At 42.8% G+C, this 18782-nt stretch overlaps 1 protein-coding gene across 5 annotated transcripts in view; it reads left to right on the top strand.

Moving 5' to 3' along the window:
* Positions 1-248: 248 nt before the first annotated feature.
* MCCC1 (methylcrotonyl-CoA carboxylase subunit 1) overlaps positions 249-18782 on the top strand; it is a 60205-nt gene continuing 41671 nt past the window's right edge. The window contains exons 1-4 of one of the 5 annotated variants that reach the window (XM_025287711.3): positions 249-471; positions 4950-4996; positions 5629-5765; positions 8132-8227. In XM_025287711.3, coding sequence (XP_025143496.2) covers positions 383-471; positions 4950-4996; positions 5629-5765; positions 8132-8227 — 369 coding nt within the window. In that variant the 5' untranslated portion in view covers positions 249-382. Of the gene's footprint in view, positions 472-4949; positions 4997-5628; positions 5766-8131; positions 8228-18782 lie in introns of those variants that run through there. The other 4 variants (XR_006551630.2, XM_025287707.3, XM_044944325.2 and 1 more) reach the window with 4 other exon arrangements.

The raw sequence follows: 18782 nt of genomic DNA on the forward strand, positions 1-18782 counted from the left end.
CGGTTTTAATAATAAACGTCAGGAGGAGGGTTCCAGAACCAAGGAACGCCGAGGTCCAGGGGAAGGGACAGCAAGTCGGATTCCAGAGAAACTGAGGACACAGCTGATCCGTCCATGAACTGGTGCAAAGGGCGGAGAAGCGGGGACCACACCCCCGCGGCGCGAGACCCGACTGGCCAATCGCCGCCTCCAAGCCCTGCTCTGTTCTTTGATTGGTTTTGGTGGAGACGCCCCCAGCACTCTTCGGTCGGCCTATTGCTTGGCTTTGACTTGTACGGTGGCCGGCGGAAGACAAGAGGGCTGCGCAGCTGGCACAAATTTTTGTAGTGAGGGGGCCGCAGCTCGTAGCTTAAGGCATCAGAGAGCGACGCGGCTGAGGGACATGGCGGCGGCCTCTGCGGTGTCGGTGCTGCTCGTGGCGGCGGAGAGGCACCGGTGGCAGCGAGTCCCGCGCTTGCTGCTGCCGCCGAGGTAACGGCGGGTGGAGGGGCGGTGGATCATTGTCGCGCCCGGAAGTGAATGGACTCGTGAGCGCTGTGAGAGGCGCAGAGGAGCCAAGGGTCGAGGGGGAGGAAGGACGGAAGAAAAATTCTAGCCCATCCCGGCGGGATTCCCTTCTTTTTCCCTTCCACACCTCTACCCTTCAGCCTTCTACCCATTTTGGTGGGGGTGGAGCTGGGCCTGCCATCTCCATGCTCCACTCGCCACAGGGGCAAGAAAAACGCTCGTGCGGCTGCTAACCATTCACACTGGGCTTTCACTGCTTGCAGTCTGCGGCGAGCTTTGTTGTAATCCCTCTTCTGGTGAAGTCCGAAAGAGCCAACGACTTGCCCTACATTGCACTGCAGCTGTGTGTGTGAGTTGCTCAGTCGTGTCCGACTCTCAGTAAGAAATGGCGCCAAGACGCTAAGGGCTCTTGGAGTTCTTCCCCTTCCCTGAGATAAATCAAGTTAACAACAACAAATTTATCGTCCAAGGGGGCTGATAGGTTTTGTCAACAGCTTGGTACGTATCAGATATGACTCACTCTAGCTAACCTGACTGCTAATGAGTTTCAGGTTTTAAGCTTTGGCGCTTATGGTAAAGAACCCACCTGCCAATGCATGATCCCTGGTGGGGAAGATCCCCTGGAGGAGGGCACTGGCATCCCACTCCAGTATTCTTGCCTGGAGAATCCCATGGACAGAGGAGCCTGGCAGGCTACAGGCCATCGGGTCTCACAGAATTGGACGCGACTCATGCTAAAGCTGAAACTCCAGTACTTTGGCCACCTCATGCGAAGAGTTGACTCATTGGAAAAGACTCTGATGCTGGGAGGGATTGGGGGCAGGAGAAGAAGGGGACGACAGAGGATGAGATGGCTGGATGGCATCACTGACTCGATGGACGTGAGTCTCAGTTAACTCCGGGAGTTGGACAGGGAGGCCTGGCGTGCTGCGATTCATGGGGTCGCAAAGAGTCGGACACGACTGAGCGACTGATCTGATCTGATCTGATCTAAAGCGACTTAGCACGCACCCACGACAATAACTCTGGCAGTGAAGATACCCCCAGGTTTCCAGATAGCAGGCTTCTTTAACTTCCTTTGCCTTCTCTTCGCACCTCCTCTGCTTCCTCCTCCTTTAATCATTCTGGAAAGATAGTATAGTTTAAGGGCACAGACTCGATGCAGTCAGAGTTCAGGGGATTCAGTTTGCTCTTCACTGGGTGTGTGAGTAATCTTGGGCAAGTTACCTACTTCAGTGCATCAGTTTCTTTAGGAGGAGATGATGATACTATCCCTAGAAGAGACAATACTAGTATCTTGGACTGTGCTTATTAAATGAATTAACATTAATGTGAAGAGGCTTAAATAGAATAAATAGAACTATTTGTTTATTCTTAAATAGAATCTGATGCATATGAATCAATCCATAGAAGTAGCCTTTGCAGACTCAATGATTTAAGTCTCAAGTTTTTTTGTTTTCTTTTATTGTCCCAAAGTTATTGTATATATGTAGATTTTCAGTTATTTAATTGTGTAGGACTAGCCCCAGAGTAAAATATGATGGTGAAAGCAATGTTAGTGCTCTTCTCTTTCTCCTGATTTTTTCTTAAGTTTCCAGGGCTCTTCAGGATACTATACAGACTCATTTTCTCTTACTTCTCTCTACCTCTCAAATTTTTAGGTATTAGGTATCTATTCTCAAATAGTTGTCACCCTGGAAAATGTTAGAGTTGTTAATGGCATGCAGAACTAAAATCTTATCAGTATATAGGGTGTTTACATGTCTTTTTTTTTAAGAATTGGGATTTCATTCTAAGTGACACAGGGAAACAATTGGAGGAGGAATTGAGCAGGGAGTACCATGATCTGATTTATTTATTTGTTATTTTTAAAGATTTTATTTCAGTTTTTAAAAAATACTTATTTGGCTGGGCCAGGTCTTCATTGCAACATGCAGAATCTTTTAGTTGGAGCATGCGGAATCTAGTTCCCTGACCAGGGATCAAACCCAGGCCTGTATTGAGAGCGCCAAGGCTTAGCCACTAAACCACCAAGGAAGTCCTTCTTTACATATCTTTTTTTTTTTTTTTTCAATTGGAGGCTAATTTACAATATTGTGGTTTTTGCCATACATTCACATGAATCAGCCATGGCTATACATTTACATATCTTTTTATGTTATGATTTTGTAGTAATTCAGAAAAGAAATCTAGTCTAGTGGTAGAATTTTTTAAATGCGGATAAACTAGTGTAGAAATTCTTGAATCAGGGTACAATAATCTCATGAAGGCAACTTCTTAATGTTTTTTAAAGTGTTTTAAATTGTAAATGGTGAAAAATGGAGTAGACCAGTCAGAATGTTGTTGGGATAGAAGATTATAGTTAAAGTGATGTGTGTGGGGTCTACACTGGAAAATGGCAGAAGAAGACTTTAGTTCAGCAATGTCCTTAAAATAGAATCAGAGTCTTAGCTGGATTTATCAAAAAATTGCAATTTTATAGACACTTGTCCCGGAGAAGGCAATGGCACCCTACTCCAGTACTCTTGCCTGGAAAACCCCATGGACGGAAGAGCCTGGTAGGCTGCAGTCCATAGGGTCGCTAGGGTCGGACACCACTGAGCGACTTCCCTTTCACTTTTCTCTTTCCTGCATTGGAGAAGGAAATGGCAACCCACTCCAGTGTGCTTGCCTGGAGAATCCCAGGGACGGGGGAGCCTGGTGGGCTGCTGTCTGTGGGCTCGCACAGAGTCGGACATGACTGTAGTGACTTAGCAGCAGACACTTGTCCAGGACAGGCCTTGAATCTTATCAGTAAACCTATCTGAAGACTGTGATAGGAAGAGACTTTGATCCTGGCTTCACCACTGAAGCTCAAGAAAACTGTCAGGTGATTGGAAAGATGTGGGAAAGCAGTAACCTCCTGAGAAAACTGTCTTGTGGAACTCAAGTGCCGAAGCTATGGGTCTTCCCAGGAGCCCTTTGTGGATGTCAGCTTTTGACTGAGTGTGCATCACAGGGCAATGAGTGTCTGGTCCTCCACTCTAACAATCTAGCCTCCTGCATCTCTGCTCCAGTGAAAGGCTAGTCCTGTTCAATTACATTTCTATATATACTATTGATACATGTATATGTTACACATATGAGTTATGCAGTATCTATAATCAGTTCAGTTCAGTTACTCAGTCCTGTCTGACTCTTTGTGACCCCATGGACTGCAGCACGCCAGGCTTCCTTGTCCATCACCAGCTCCCAGAGCCTACTCAAACTCATGTCCATCGAGTCCGTGATGCCATCCAGCCATCTCATCCTCTGTCGTCTCCTTCTCCTGCTGCGCCCAATCCCTCCCAGCATCAGGGTCTTTTCCAGTGAGTCAACTCTTCTCATGAGGTGGCCAAGGTATTGGAGTTTCAGCTTCAGCATCAGTCCTTCCAGTGAACACCCAGGACTGATTTCCTTTAGGATGGACTGGTTGGATTTCCTTGCAGTCCAAGGGTATTCTTTTTAACTGACACCTAATACGCATTGTATGAATTTGGCCTGCTTTCTATCAGTTCTTGGTTGGTTTCAATGTTAAGTTACTGTATCAATAGGTATGGTAGAACTTAAAGTTGTTAGACATTAATGATCTTCTTCCTGGTTAAGATACAAATTATTACGCTCCCTGCTTCTCCATTTCTTATTTATATAAAAATTGTTTCTTGAGAGAGTGAAAAAATCTTAGATGTTAATTACCATTGTTGGTGGCTCTGCAAAGCTCAACCCCTCCTACAAAATCTTTTTCCTTAGTGTTTTTTTTTTTAGTGGGAAGTAATGAAAAAAAGATTGAGAAACACTGATGTAAGTGACTTGCTTGGTGTCACCAGCACTCTTTCTACTGCCTTTGCTCAGCTTGTTCCCTTTATTTCTCTGGGCTTAGCTGTGCAAACCTGTCTTACCAGAGGAGTGAATTAGATCAGTATTTTTCCAACTGTAGTTTGATCAATGTTTTATTTAATAAAATGGAATAGAACAGGAACTACTGAAACATAGGGAAATTTTTCTTTCTTGAAACTTCTGTGTTTGTATTGGATTGTAAAGTTGAACATAGTTTTTACTTTGGGTTCTAGTGAAAAGAGTTTGGGAAAAAAGCTGAACTGGATGATCTTGAAGTACCTTAGCTTTCTAATTGTCTCTAACTCCAGGCTCTCTTACCAGACTCAGGAGTGAGCAGAGCAGGTTAGGTGGTCTGGTCAAGGGCATGGAGTGCCAGGGAAATCAGTCAGAACTGTAATTTTTGATTTCTATATTTGTTTTCTTCCTACAAAGAAAATCTTATTAAATCATGCTGTAGGCTTTAGATTTAACTAAGGTCTTATCTGGACTTGATTTCAAGTTTTAAAAAATTGAGATTCTTCTGAAAAAGCAATGACAGATCTTATATATCCTGTTTAATTGTAATTCCATTTGGATTCATTTTATAGGGGATGGGCTTGGAAGCAGAGAACAAGGAAGTATGCAACAACCACAGGTACTGACAGTGTCTTCTGTTTGGCTTTGTTTCAGATTGTGAAGAAAAGGAAAGGTTTAATTATTTAATGTGTGCATAATAGATTATTTTTATATACTTAACTCACACCGCTGTGTACAGAGGGATAGAGGCAATGGAGCAGAGTGACGAAGAGCTTCACTCATTGTGGAGTGAAGCTAACCTGGGTTCAAATCCTGGAGCTACCATTTCTTTTAGCTGAATTGTTAGCTCAAGTTTGTGTGCCCCACAGACAGTGAGGCCAAATAAACCAAAACATTGAAGTTTGGAGCAGAGAAAGGTTTATTGCAGGGCTCATGCCTCAGAAAGCCCTGAGTTCCCCAGAAGGGTTTCAGCACAACATCTTTAGAAGTCAGGTAAGGGAGATGGGTCTCAGGATATGTGATGAGCTTGTGCACAAGTCTCTGATTGGCTGATGGTGAGGAAACAGGGTGATGTCACAGGGTGATGTCACATTATCAGTCCTTAGGCCTAGGAGGCCTGGGGTTATGTACTCATGGTCACCAAGTAGTTAACCAATCCCCCACCTATACTGAGGGACAACTATATTTTGCATTCTCATTCCTTAATTCCCCAGTAATATTTGTATATGGTTTTCATGGTATTTTAAACAGGACAAAACATTTCCAAGGTCCTCATTGCAAACAGAGGAGAAATTGCCTGCAGGGTGATACGGACAGCCAAAAAAATGGGTGTACAGTCTGTGGCTGTTTATAGTGAGGCCGACAGGAATTCCATGCATGTTGACATGGTATGTTTTTAAAAACCAGAAGTCAAATTTTGTAAATGACTGTTACTTGTTTATTGTGTCAGTATTTTACTTCTTGGTTGACAGTTTATATTTGCTAGTGTTAACAGTGTCTAAGTAGGCAAGTTCAACCTGCTCAGTAATAATTTATCTTGGTAACTAAACAACACCAGTGGAACTAAACTATGTGCTTAGTGGTGCAGTTGACTGGTAGGCAAGGTCCTGTTTCGTCAAGGGTTGATTCAGAGAGTGCAGCTGACCCACAGATCCCACTGTCAGTGGCACACATCCAGATCCTTGATTTACCAGAAGGACTGAGGTCAGACTTCGCAACTGCCACTTACTGGCCAAGGGATCTTGGGCAACTCACTTAATGTTTCTGAGCCTTGACTTAACTGTAAATTATAACTGAAAGGACCATACTCCCCTGAGGTTTGTGATTGTTACTAGTTATTAACACCAGACAGAACCCAACCATGGATGAACTTCGCTACTGGCCTTCTTTCTGGCTGCAGCAAGACTCCAAAGACTGACAGAAATTCCTGGTGACCTGCTTCACCTGGGTTTTCCACACTGCACAGCAGGCCCATCCAGCTCTCTGGCCACTTTCCTCTCAGATTCTATCTGGAGCCCATTTTGCTCCATTCCAGCCTCTGAGTCTCCACCTACCATGTGTTCTCACCTGATCCCAATTCACAGAGGATGTAGGACTGAGCTTCCTGCCACAGAACCCACTCACTGCATCTGCATCTGCCCTCTTCCCATTCAAGGCCAGTTGTCTTCCTGTGCTCTGGAATCCTTCTGTCTCCTACCAAGAATCTTCCAATTTCTCCTTTTCTCACCGTGCACTCTCACTCTAGATTGTATCATCAACTCCTTTGGTAAAAACTTTCAAAAGTGAGTTTCTAGCCCACCCTTCCTTTTGAATGTGATCCATGTCTGTCCAGCTCCCCCTGGATGAGCACCAAACCAGTATGTCCAAAATTGAACTCATCACCTTTCATCTTTTCTGAAGCTGCTTTTCTTACAGACTTCCTTAAGCCAGTAGATCGCAGTACCATTGCTTATAAGAATAGTAATGCCAGAGATTTGGGGGTTATTTGAATATCTCCCATCCTCATCCCCAGTCTACATCATTCCCCCTCCCCGATCCAGACAATCCCCAGTTGTTGTCAATTCTGCTTCTCAAGCATTTCTTTGCACTTCCCTCTGCCCTCTACCTCCTGTGCCTTAAGTCAGAACCACTGTCATCTTCACCTGGTCAGATGCTGTACCCTCCTTGTACGTGGTTTGCCTACTTCTACTCCTGACCCCCTCCCACAATATATTCTACACTTCAGCCAGATTGATAGCTTGAAAAGCAGATTTCCATGTTACTCCTATGCAAGATGGATACTATTCAGTGCTGGTTAACGTGGTTAGAAATTAATTTGCTGATAGAAATATATATTAATGACACCATTTCAAAGGATGATTAACCAGGAATGATTAAAATGTCATGTCTTTCACCCAACCCTGCAAACACTCCTCTAGATCTCCGCCCAGAGATACACTCATACATGTGCCCCCCGAGTCATGTACAAGATGTTGCTGGCATCCATTTGCCATTATGGTTTGAATGTCTGTTAAGAGGTACCTGATTAAATGAACTAAGTTACCTCCCTACTGTGGAACTTTATGCAGTTGTTTCAAAAAAATGACATAGACATGTGTACTAGGGATGTACTGTTAATGAAAAAAGGAATTGCAGATAGTGACTCTAGAGTTTAACCCTATTTGTATAAAAACAAAAACTAAAACTGTTGAATGGTTATAAAAATATGTTCAAATAAATAGGAATGTGGAAATGGAAAGATATGTCCCAAATTGATCAAAGATATGTCCCAAATTGATCTGGTCTGCTTCAAGAGATGCTATGATTATGTGACAGTTTTAAGGGACAGTATAAAATAGTTCACAAATGTATAGAAGGAATATTATCATACTGTAATAATTATAAAACTTCAGGAAACTTTGTAATTTTATTTCTTGCTATATACATCTGTTGTATATTTTGTCTGTTTTCAAACTGTGTTTTTGGCATTAACTACATTTAAGGTTACTCTTGTTGCTAATAATAATGCTGTGACTAATGCCTCTTCCTTCCTAACCCAGAGCACTTTAATTTCACTCTGTGTGTTTTATTCATAAAAAGTCAAGTTTTGGTATCTCATGCAAAAGAATCCAAACTGGCTAATTTTGGTAACATAGGCATGAGCTGCTGCTGCTTTCTCAGTTCTTGCGTTGTCTTAGGCAGCCAGCAGTTCTGTACAGGGTACACATGGGTCCTAGCTGTGTGGTCTGTTAAGCCTGTAATATTCCTTCCACAGGCAGATGAAGCCTATCTCATCGGCCCCGCTCCCTCTCAGCAGAGCTACCTTTCTATGGAAAAAATCATTCAAGTGGCCAAGATCTCTGCCGCACAGGTAATAGAGTCATGAAGAAATCTTCATTGCAAGAGGAATAAGTTTTGTACAGTTTACACAAAATAACTTATTATTTATAGAACTTGTTTTCTCTTTTTAACTATTCCTAAGGTTTTTACATTTGATTATGGGGTTGTTCACTTCATGGGAAATAGATGGGAAAACAGTGGAAACAGTGTCAGACTTTATTTTTGGGGGCTCCAAAATCACTGCAGATGGTGATTGCAGCCACGAAATTAAAAGGCTGTTACTCCTTGGAGGGAAAGTTATGACCAACCTAGATAGCATTGAAAAGCAGAGACATTACTTTGCCAACAAAGGTCCATCTAGTCAAGGCTATGGTTTTTCCAGTGGTCACGTATGGATGTGAGAGTTGGACTGTGAAGAAAGCTGAGCGCCGAAGAATTGATGCTTTTGAACTGTGGTGTTGGAGAAGACTCTTGAGAGTCCCTGGGACTGCAAGGAGATCCAACCAGTCCATTCTAAAGGAGACCAGTCCTGGGTGTTCATTGGAAGGGCTGATACTGAAGCTGAAACTCCAAAACTTTGGCCATCTCATGCGAAGAGTTGACTCATTGGAAAAGACTCTGATGCTGGGAGGGATTGGGGGCAGGAGGAGAAGGGGACGACAGAGGATGAGATGGCTGGATGGCATCACCGACTCGATAAACATGAGTTTGAGTAAACTCTGGGAGTCGGTGATGGACACAGAGGCCTGGCATGCTGCAATTCATGGGGTTGCAAAGAGTCGGACATGACTGAGTGACTGAACTGAAATGAATGGGGTTGTTATTGTAAACAAGACGTGTCCCTTCTTATCAGCCACTCTACCTTCTTACTGAATCCTGTGGTTTAGATCTTTAGATGTAAAAGCTTTAGATCTTTGGGGAAACAGGTAGAGGGAGGTTTTAATTACATATTTAAGAGGGAGATCCTCTGTCTTCCAAGAAATCCTCTATCTTCTAAGACAGGTCCTAGGAACATCAGATTCTTAGGGAGATTTCTCCCTAAGAAAGAATTAGATGGTGGTCTAAATTATAAAGAAAAGTAGAATCAAAAAAGGAATCTTTTTCCCTCTTGACTTCGCAGTCTCATTCCAGGGCTCTGCTCCCTGGTTTTTCAACATCTCAGGCTCAAAACTTCACTGCTATTACGTCTCTCATCCTTCAAAATAAAACAGGAGCCAACTCGTATTGAATCTTTCTATGAATTGTCTCCAGAAGTTCTTTTTAATCACACAGCCAGTCCTTACAATCTCTTATCTGGATTTTCTGATTCTCATCTGATTTCCTTGCTTCTAAATCCCCTGCCCATCCAATGAGTTGTGCTAGGCAGATTACTGCTAGCACTTGCTTTTACTGTAAGACAGGTGTTTCCTAAACACTTGTTTCATCAATACCACCTACTCTTTATTTTTTTCTCAATAACTTACCCCCTGTCTCATCCTATTCCCCAGTGAGTAAATCTCCAGTGGTTACAAGGTAAAGTTCAAACTCTTCAGCCTAGCATTTGAGTGTTTCCAGTATTTATCAAAACTTACCTCTCATCACCAGTTCTTTATTATGGCTACAGTGAACTTTTCTCCATCTTTATACATCATGCTTATTTCCCTGAGCATTTGCTTATATTGTTCTATGTGCCTAAAGTACTCTTTTATTTGCTCAGCAAGCATTATTTGGTCTTCTGCTTTGTGCCAGCTTCTAAGTATGAATGCAGCAATGGCTAAGAGTTTATACCCTGTGTCTAAAGCTACACTCTGGTAGTTGAAGCAGAAAATAATGAAACCAGTTCAGTTCAGTTCAGCCGTTCAGTCATGTCTGACTCTTTGCGACCCCATGGACCGCAAAACACCATGCCTCCCTGTCCATCACCAACTCCCAGAGTTTACTCAAGCACATGACCATCGAGTCAGTGATGCCATTCAACCATCTCATCCTCTGTCATCCCCTTCTCCTCCCACCTTCAATCTTTCCCAGCATCAGGGTCTTTTCCAATGAGTCAGTTCTTCGCATCAGGTGGCCAAAATATTGGAGTTTCAGTTTCAGCATCAGTCATTTCAATGAATATTCAGGACTGATTTCCTTTAGGATGGACTGGTTGGATCTCCTTGCAGTTTAAGGGACTCTCAAGAGTCTTCTCCAACATCACAGTTCAAAGCATCAATTCTTCGGCGCTCAGCTTTCTTTATGGTCCAACTCTCACATCCATACATGACAAAAACTATAGCTTTGACTAGATGGACCTTTGGTGGCAACGTAATGTCTCTGCTTTTTAATATGCTGTCTAAGTTGGTCATAACTTTTCTTCTAATAAGCAGGCATCTTTTAATTTCATGGCTGCAGTCACCATCTGCAGTAATTTTGGAGCCCCCCAAAATAAAATCTGTCACTGTTTCCATTGTTTCCCCATCTATTTGCCATGAAGTGATGGGACCAGATGCCATGATCTTAGTTTTCTGAATGTTGAGCTTTAAGCCAACTTTTTCACTCTCCTCTTTCACTTTCATCAAAAGGCTTTTTAGTTCCTCTTCACTTTCTGCCATAAGGGTGGTGTTGTCTGCATATCTGAGGTTATTGACATTTCTCCCAGAAATCTTGATTCCAGCTTGTGCTTCATCGAGCCCAGTGTTTCTCATGATGTACTCTGCATATAAGTTAAATAAGCAGGGTGACAATATACTCCTTTTCCTATTTGGAACCAGTCTGTTGTTCCATGTCCAGTTCTAACTGTTACTTCCTGACCTGCATACAGATTTCTCAAGATGCAGGTCAAGTGGTCTGGTATTCCCATCTCTTTCAGAATTTTCCACAGTTTATTGTGATCCACACTGTCAAAGGCTTTGGCATAGTTAATAAAGCACAATTAATGTTTTTCTGGAACTCTCTTGCTTTTTTGATAATCCAGCAGATGTTGGCAATTTGATCTCTGGTTCCTCTGCCTTTTCTAAATCCAGCTTGAATATCTGGAAGTTCACAGTTCACATACTGTTGAAGCCTGGCTTGGAGAATTTTGAGCATTACTTTACTAGCGTGTAAGATCAGTGCAATTGTGCAGTTTGAGCATTCTTTGGCATTGCCTTTCTTTGGGATTAGAATGAAAACTGACCTTTTCCAGTCCTGTGGCCACTGCTGAGTTTTCCAAATTTGCTGGCATATCAAGTGCAGCACTTTCACAGCATCATCTTTCAGGATTTGAAATAGCTCAACTGAATTCCATCTCCTCCACTAGCTTTGTTCAAAGTGATGCCTCCTGAGGCCCACTTGACTTCACATTCCAGGATGTCTGGCTCTAGGTGAGTGATCACACCTTTGTGATTATCTGGGTCATGAAGATCTTTTTTGTATAGTTCTTCTGCGTATTCTTGCCACCTCTTCTTAATATCTTCTGCCTCTGTTAGGTCCGTACCATTTCTGTCCTTTATTGTGCCCATCTTTGCATGAAATGTTCCCTTCAGTTCAGTCAGTTCAGTCGCTCAGTCATGTCCGACTCTTTGCAACCCCATGAATCGCAGCACACCAGGCCTCCCTGTCCATCACCAACTCCCGGAGTTCACTCAGACTCACATCCATTGAGTCACTGATGCCATCCAGCCATCTCATCCTCTGTCGTCCCCTTCTCCTCCTGCCCCCAATCCCTCCCAGCATCAGAGTCTTTTCCATTGAGTCAACTCTTCGCATGAGATGGCCAGAGTACTGGAGTTTCAGCTTTAGCATCATTCCTTCCAAAGAACACCCAGGGCTGATCTCCTTTAGAACGGACTGGTTGGATCTCCTTGCAGTCCAAGGGACTCTCAAGAGTCTTCTCCAACACCACAGTTCAAAAGCAGCAATTCTTCGGTGCTCAGCTTTCTTCACAGTCCAACTCTCACATCTCACGTACATGACTACTGGAAAAACCATAGCCTTGACTAGATGGACCTTTGTTGGCAAAGTAATGTCTCTGCTTTTTAATATGCTATCTAGGTTGGTCATAACTTTCATATCTCTACTTTTCTTGACACGATCTCTAGTCTTTCCCATTCTATTGCTTTCCTCTATTTCTTTGCATTGATCACTGAGGAAGGCTTTCTTATCTCTCCTTGCTATTTTTTGGAACTCTGCATTCCAATGGAATGCATTCAAATGCATTTAGTATCTTTCTTTTTCTCCATTGCTTTTCACTTCTTTTCTTTTCACAGCTATTTGTAAGGCCTCTCAGACAACCATTTGGTCTTTTTGCGTTTCTTTTTCTTGAGGATGGTCTTGATCCCTGCCTCCTTTACAATGTCATGAACCTCCATCCATAGTTCTTCAGGCACTCTGTCTATCAAATCTAATCCCTTGAATCTATTTCTCACTTCCACACTATATAATTGTAAGGGATTTGATTTAGGTCATACCTGAATAGTCTGTGGTCATACCTGAATGGTTTTCCCTACTTTCTGAATTTAAGTCTGAATTTGGCATTAAATTGCCAACATCCGCTGGATCATGGAAAAAGCAAGAGAGTTCCAGAAAAACATCTATTTCTGCTTTATTGACTATGCCAAAACCTTTGACTGTGTGGATCACAATAAACTGGAAAATTCTGAAAGAGATGGGAATACCAGACCACCTGACCTACCTCCTGAGAAATCTGTATGCAGGTCAGGAAGCAACAGTAGAACTGGACATGGAACAACAGACTGGTTCCAAATAGGAAAAGGAGTACGTCAAGTCTGTATATTGTCACCCTGTTTATTTAACTTCTATGCAGAGTACATCATGAGAAACGCTGGACTGGAAGAAACACAAGCTGGAATCAAGATTGACGGGAGAAATATCAATAACCTCAGATATGCAGACAACACCACCCTTATGGCGGAAAGTGAAGAGGAACTAAAAAGCCTCTTGATGAAAGTGAAAGTGGAGAGTGAAAAAGTTGGCTTAAAGCTCAACGTTCAGAAAACGAAGATCATGGCATCCAGTCCCACCACTTCATGGGAAATAGATGGGGAAACAGTGGAAACAGTGTCAGACTTTATTTTTCTGGGCTCCAAAATCACTACAGATGGTGACTGCAGCCATGAAATTAAAAGACGCTTACTCCTTGGAAGGAAACCTATGACCAACTTAGATAGCATATTCAAAAGCAGAGACATTACTTTGCCAACAAAGGTCCGTCTAGTCAAGGCTATGGTTTTTCCAGTGGTCATGTATGGATGTGAGAGTTGGACTGTGAAGAAAGCTGAGCACTGCAGAATTGATGCTTTTGAACTGTGGTGTTGGAGAAGACTCTTGAGAGTCCCTTGGACCGCAAGGAGATCCAACCAGTCCATTCTGAAGGAGATCAGCCCTGGGATTTCTTTGGAAAGAATGATACTAAAGCTGAAACTCCAATACTTTGGCCACCTCATGCGAAGAGTTGACTCAATGGAAAAGACTCTGATGCTGGGAGGGATTGGGGGCAGGAGGAGAAGGGGACAACAGAGGATGAGATGGCTGGATGGCATCAGTGACTCAATGGATGTGAGTCTGAGTGAACTCCGGGAGTTGGTGATGGACAGGGAGGCCTGGCGTGCTGCGATTCATGGGGTCGCAAAGAGTCGGACACGACTAAGCGACTTATCTGATCTGATCTCTGATCTGAGCCACAGTCAGCTTCTAGTCTTGTTTTTGCTGACTGTATAGAGCTTCTCCATCTTTGGCTGCAAAGAATATAATCAGTCTGATATGAGTTGACCATCTGATGATGTCCATGTGTAGAGTCTTCTCTTGTGTTGTTGGAAGAGAGTGGTTGCTATGATCAGTGCGTTCTCTTGGCAAAAGTCTATTAGCCTTTGGTCTGTTTCATTCTGTACCTCAAGGCCAAATTTGCCTGTTACTGCAAGTGTTTCTTGACTTCCTACTTTTGCATTCCAGTCCCCTATAATGAAAAGGACTTCTTTTTTGAGTGTTAGTTCTAGAAGGTCTTGTAGGTCTTCATAGAACCATTCAACTTCAGCTTCTTCAGCATTACTGGTCAGGCCATAGACTAGGATTACTGTGATATTGAATGGTTTGCCTTGGAAACGAACAAGAGATCATTCTGTCGTTTTTCAGATTGCACCCAAGTACTGCATTTCATACTCTTTTGTTGACTATGATGGCTACTCCATTTCCTCTAAGGGATTCCTGCCCACAGTACCAGATATAATGGTCATCTGAGTTAAATTCACCCTTTCCAGTGAATGAAACAAGTAAAGAACTAATATAAATAAGAATGTTATAAGTGGTAGAAAGAAAATAAAGCTGGATAAGGGGTTACAGACTCGTTAGGAAATGCTTTTAAATATTCATTTGAAAGTGCGATCAGCGCCTCTCTGAAGAGGTGCCAGTTGAACAGAGACCTGCCTGAAGAGAAGGAACCAATCATAAAAGTTCAATCAAATGGGACTGCCAGGACACTGAGATGAGTATAAGGTTGATGTTCAAGGGACAAAAATATTCGATGTGGATGGAGGGAAGGCAACTTCCCTGGTGGCTCAGACAGTAAAGCATCTGCCCACAATGCGGGAGACCTGGGTTCGATCCCTGGGTTGGGAAGATCCCTGGAGAAGGAAATGGCAACCCACTCCAGTATCCTTGCCTGGAGAATCCCATGGACGGAGGAGCCTGGTAGGCTACAGTCTACAGGGGTTGCAAAGAGTTGGACAGTTGAACAGAGACCTGCCTGAAGAGAAGGAATCAACCATAAAAGTTCAGTCAAATGGGACTGCCAGGACACTGAGATGTATATAAGGTTTATATTCAAGGGACAAAAATATTCGGTGTGGATGGAGGGAAGGCAGTGAAGAGCTGTGTCGTTCAGGATCCAGTTAGTAAAATTCCACTAGATATTTCAACAGAGGGGAATTAAGTTAGGGATTAGTTCCACCAGTTGTCTAGAAGGACTAGAAGAGGAAAAAAGTATGTTGAAATTACCTAGTGATAAAAACTTACCTCTTTGACCGGGGAAGAGGTTGGAGGAAGGACCTTCTGCAGCTCTTCCTCAGTTCTCTGTGGAGGGGCCCTACCTAGGAGCATGAGGCTAGTTCTGAAAATTCCAGGAGAGACTCATCACGGGAACTGCTGGTGAGGGCTATGGAGGAACAGAGAGCTTCCCTGGCTGCCAGTTGCCCTACAGTGACCCCTGCTGGTAGAACCTGATAGGGAACCAGCTGTCCAGAATGGTAATTGGCAGAGCCTGGTGACCAAACTCAGTGGGTTGGGTTTGGAAAACCAACAAGACACAGGAGGAAAGTGGTAGGTGATGAAGCTGAGAAGGGTAGAGGCAGCATCTTTTAGACTACTATAGGCCTTATACAGAGCATTAGTAAGGAGTTTACATTTCATTCTAAATAGCTATTAGAGGATTTTAAGTGGAGGAGTGAGGTGATCTGATTTATATTTTAATAAGATCTTTGTGGCTGCTGGTGGGGAATTAGCCAGTGGAAGGGGGCAAAGGTGGAATGAGAACAAAGGCAGCAGTCAGGATAATTAGGAGTCAATTGCTACAGGCTTGCTCTTCACTAGCACCTGAATTCCTGCCTCTAACAAGTCCCATTGATGTCTGCCTTTTCCTTTAGCATTTGCTTTCCAGTTCCAGTCATCTTTAGATTTAATTAGCTATTTTCTTGTTTAACAATTTTAATGCACATCATGACTCCTTGACTCCACTGTGCTCCGCTTAAAACAAGAACCCACATTTGAGACTTATTTTCTCTACCTCCCAACATTCCTGTTACCTGGCACAGGGAATCATTAATTTGAATTAATGAATATATGCAGTTGTTTTGTATTTATGTGTTTCTGCATCAGTGTTCTCTTCTTTAGAATCAGAGTTTCTAGACTGAACAATGTAGGCATTAATTTATAAACACAGATATTTAAAATTTGCTTGTTTCTAAAACTTTTTAATTATCAGTTGGAGTAAAAGGCCCTTAGGAATCCAGGCACTGTAACGTAATTGTCACTTTGTATCTATTACGTGTTTGAGCTTCCATGATACAGTATTATTACCACCATTTTACAAATGTAAAATCTAATGCGCAAGATACATGATACCCAAAATCATCCAGTCTCACTATTCAAAGTGTGGTCCATGGCATCATTTGGTTGAAATATAGGCTCTTAGGCCTCACTCCTAGCCAGGTATAATTTACATTTTTATGCATAATTTGCATTTTTCCCCCAAGGTCCCCAGGTACTTTGAAAGCAAAACTTGTCTCATCAATGAAAGAGAAAGAATTAAACAAAAGTTTCCTGACTCTCAGCTCCTATTTAATAGACCTTGTCTGGCATTTTGGGAAAGAGGAAGGTGTTGTTTAATCAGAAGTTTCAAAAATAACTTCTTGTAAGCCAGTCAGCTTCCTTATTTTATCTTTGCTTTCTAATCAAAGAGGTGAAAATCCTTTTCCTTTTTAATGGCAGTTCACTGAGACCATTTTTCAGTGTAAGTAACGACTCTATAGCAAATGTGTCATATGTTAATTCTGGGGAGTTTGTCAATGCCGTGTCTATCTGGATTAGTATTACGTTAGATGCTGTGAGAACACAAATAGTGTTCAGTTCAGTTCAGTCGCTCAGTCGTGTCCGGCTCTTTGTGACTCCATGAATTGCAGCCCGCCAGGCCTCCCTGTCTATCACCAACTCCCGGAGTTCACTCAAACTCACGTCCATCGAGTCGGTGATGCCATCCAGCCATCTCATCCTCTGTCGTCCCCTTCTCCTCCTGCCCCCAATCCCTCCCAGCATCAGAGTCTTTTCCAATGAATCAACTCTTCTCATGAGGTGGCCAGAGTACTGGAGTTTCAGCTTTAGCATCATTCCTTCCAAAGAACACCCAGGGGTGATCTCCTTGCAGTCCAAGGGACTCTCAAGAGTCTTCTCCAACACCACAGTTCAAAAGCATCAATTCTTCGGCGCTCAGCTTTCTTCACAGTCCAATTCTCACATCCATACATGACTACTGGAAAAACCATAGCCTTGACTAGATGGACCTTTGTTGGCAAAGTAATGTCTTTGCTTTTCAATATGCAAATAGTGTTACAGTAACACAAATAATCTTCATACATTTTGCCTGGATATTTAAGATTTGAGGAGAATTGTAAGCATTACAGATAGTGATTAAGAGTAAAAGCAAGAAATAAGTAATATGGGACTATTATTGGGGCATAGTGATTGGAATTAAGTCAGAAAACTTAGGCCAGAGAAAGCTGCCTGATCAAAAAGGAAGTTGGGTAGGTTACAATGTACAGGGTTCTTTGCTTACTTGCGTGCATGCTAAGTCACATCTAACTCTTTGTGACCCTATGGACTGTAGCTTGCCAGGCTTCTCTGTCCCTGGGTTTCTCCAGGCAAGAATACTGGAGTGGGTTGCCATGTCTTCCTCCAGGGGATGTTCCTGACCCAGGGATCAAACCTGTGTCTCTTATATCTCCTGCATTGGCAGGCAGGTACTTTACCCCTAGGGCCACCTGGGAAGCCCACAGGGTTCTTCACTAAAAGGCTATTTGCCAATTAGGGGAGCAAACCTTGCCCTCACTTTGACAAGAATCGTACTGATTGTTTTAATAAAGGACATTGAATAACGTGTGCGTAGTGATATTGAAAGAAGTTTGCAAAAGATGTAGAATTCTTTTTTTTAATTTTTATACAGTTTTTAAAGGATACATTTCACTTGCAGTTATTACAAAATATTGGCTATATTCCCCGTGTTGTAGAATATATTCTTGTAGCTTATTTTATACGAAATGGTTTATACCGCTTAGTCTCCTACCCCTATTTTGCCCCTCCCTTTTTCCCCTCTCTGCACTGGTAGTTCTATGTATCTGTGAGTCTGCTTTTTTTTTTCCTGGTCATGCAGCGTAGCTTGCAGCGTCTTAGTTTCCTGGCCAGAGATTGAACCTGCGACCCTGGCAGTGAGAGTACTGAGTCCTAACCACTGGACTGTCCGGGAATTCCCTGTTTCTTTTTTGTCGTGTTCACTGCTGCTGCTGCTAAGTCGCTTCAGTCGTGTCCAACTCTGTGTGACCCCATAGACGGCAGCCCACCAGGCTCCCCCATCCCTGGGATTCTCCAGGCAAGAACACTAGAATGGGTTGCCATTTCCTTCTCCAATGCATGAAAGTGATAAGTCAAAGTGAAGTTGCTCAGTTGTGTCCGACTCCTAGCGACCCCATGGACTGCAGCCTACCAGGCTCCTCCATCCATGGGATTCTCCAGGCAAGAGTACTGGAGTGGGGTGCCATTATTCACTAGTTTGTTGTATTTTTTAGATTCCTCATATAAGTGACATCATATTTGTCTTTCTCTGTCAGATTTATTTTATTTAACATAATGCCTTCCAAGTCCATTCATGTTGCTGCAAATGGCAAAATTTCATTCTTTTTTATGGCTGGGTAGTATTCCATTGTGTACATATACCAGATCTTCTTTATCCATTCATCTGTTGATGGGCATTTAGGTTGCTTGCAGATCCTAGCAATTGTAAATAATGCTTCTGTGAACCCAGTAGAATTGCTGGGTTATATGGTAGTTCTCTTTTCAGATTTTTGAGAAGCCTCCATAGTGGCTGC

Source organism: Bubalus bubalis, chromosome 1, assembly GCF_019923935.1.
Source record: "Bubalus bubalis isolate 160015118507 breed Murrah chromosome 1, NDDB_SH_1, whole genome shotgun sequence".
NCBI lineage: Eukaryota > Metazoa > Chordata > Mammalia > Artiodactyla > Bovidae > Bubalus > Bubalus bubalis.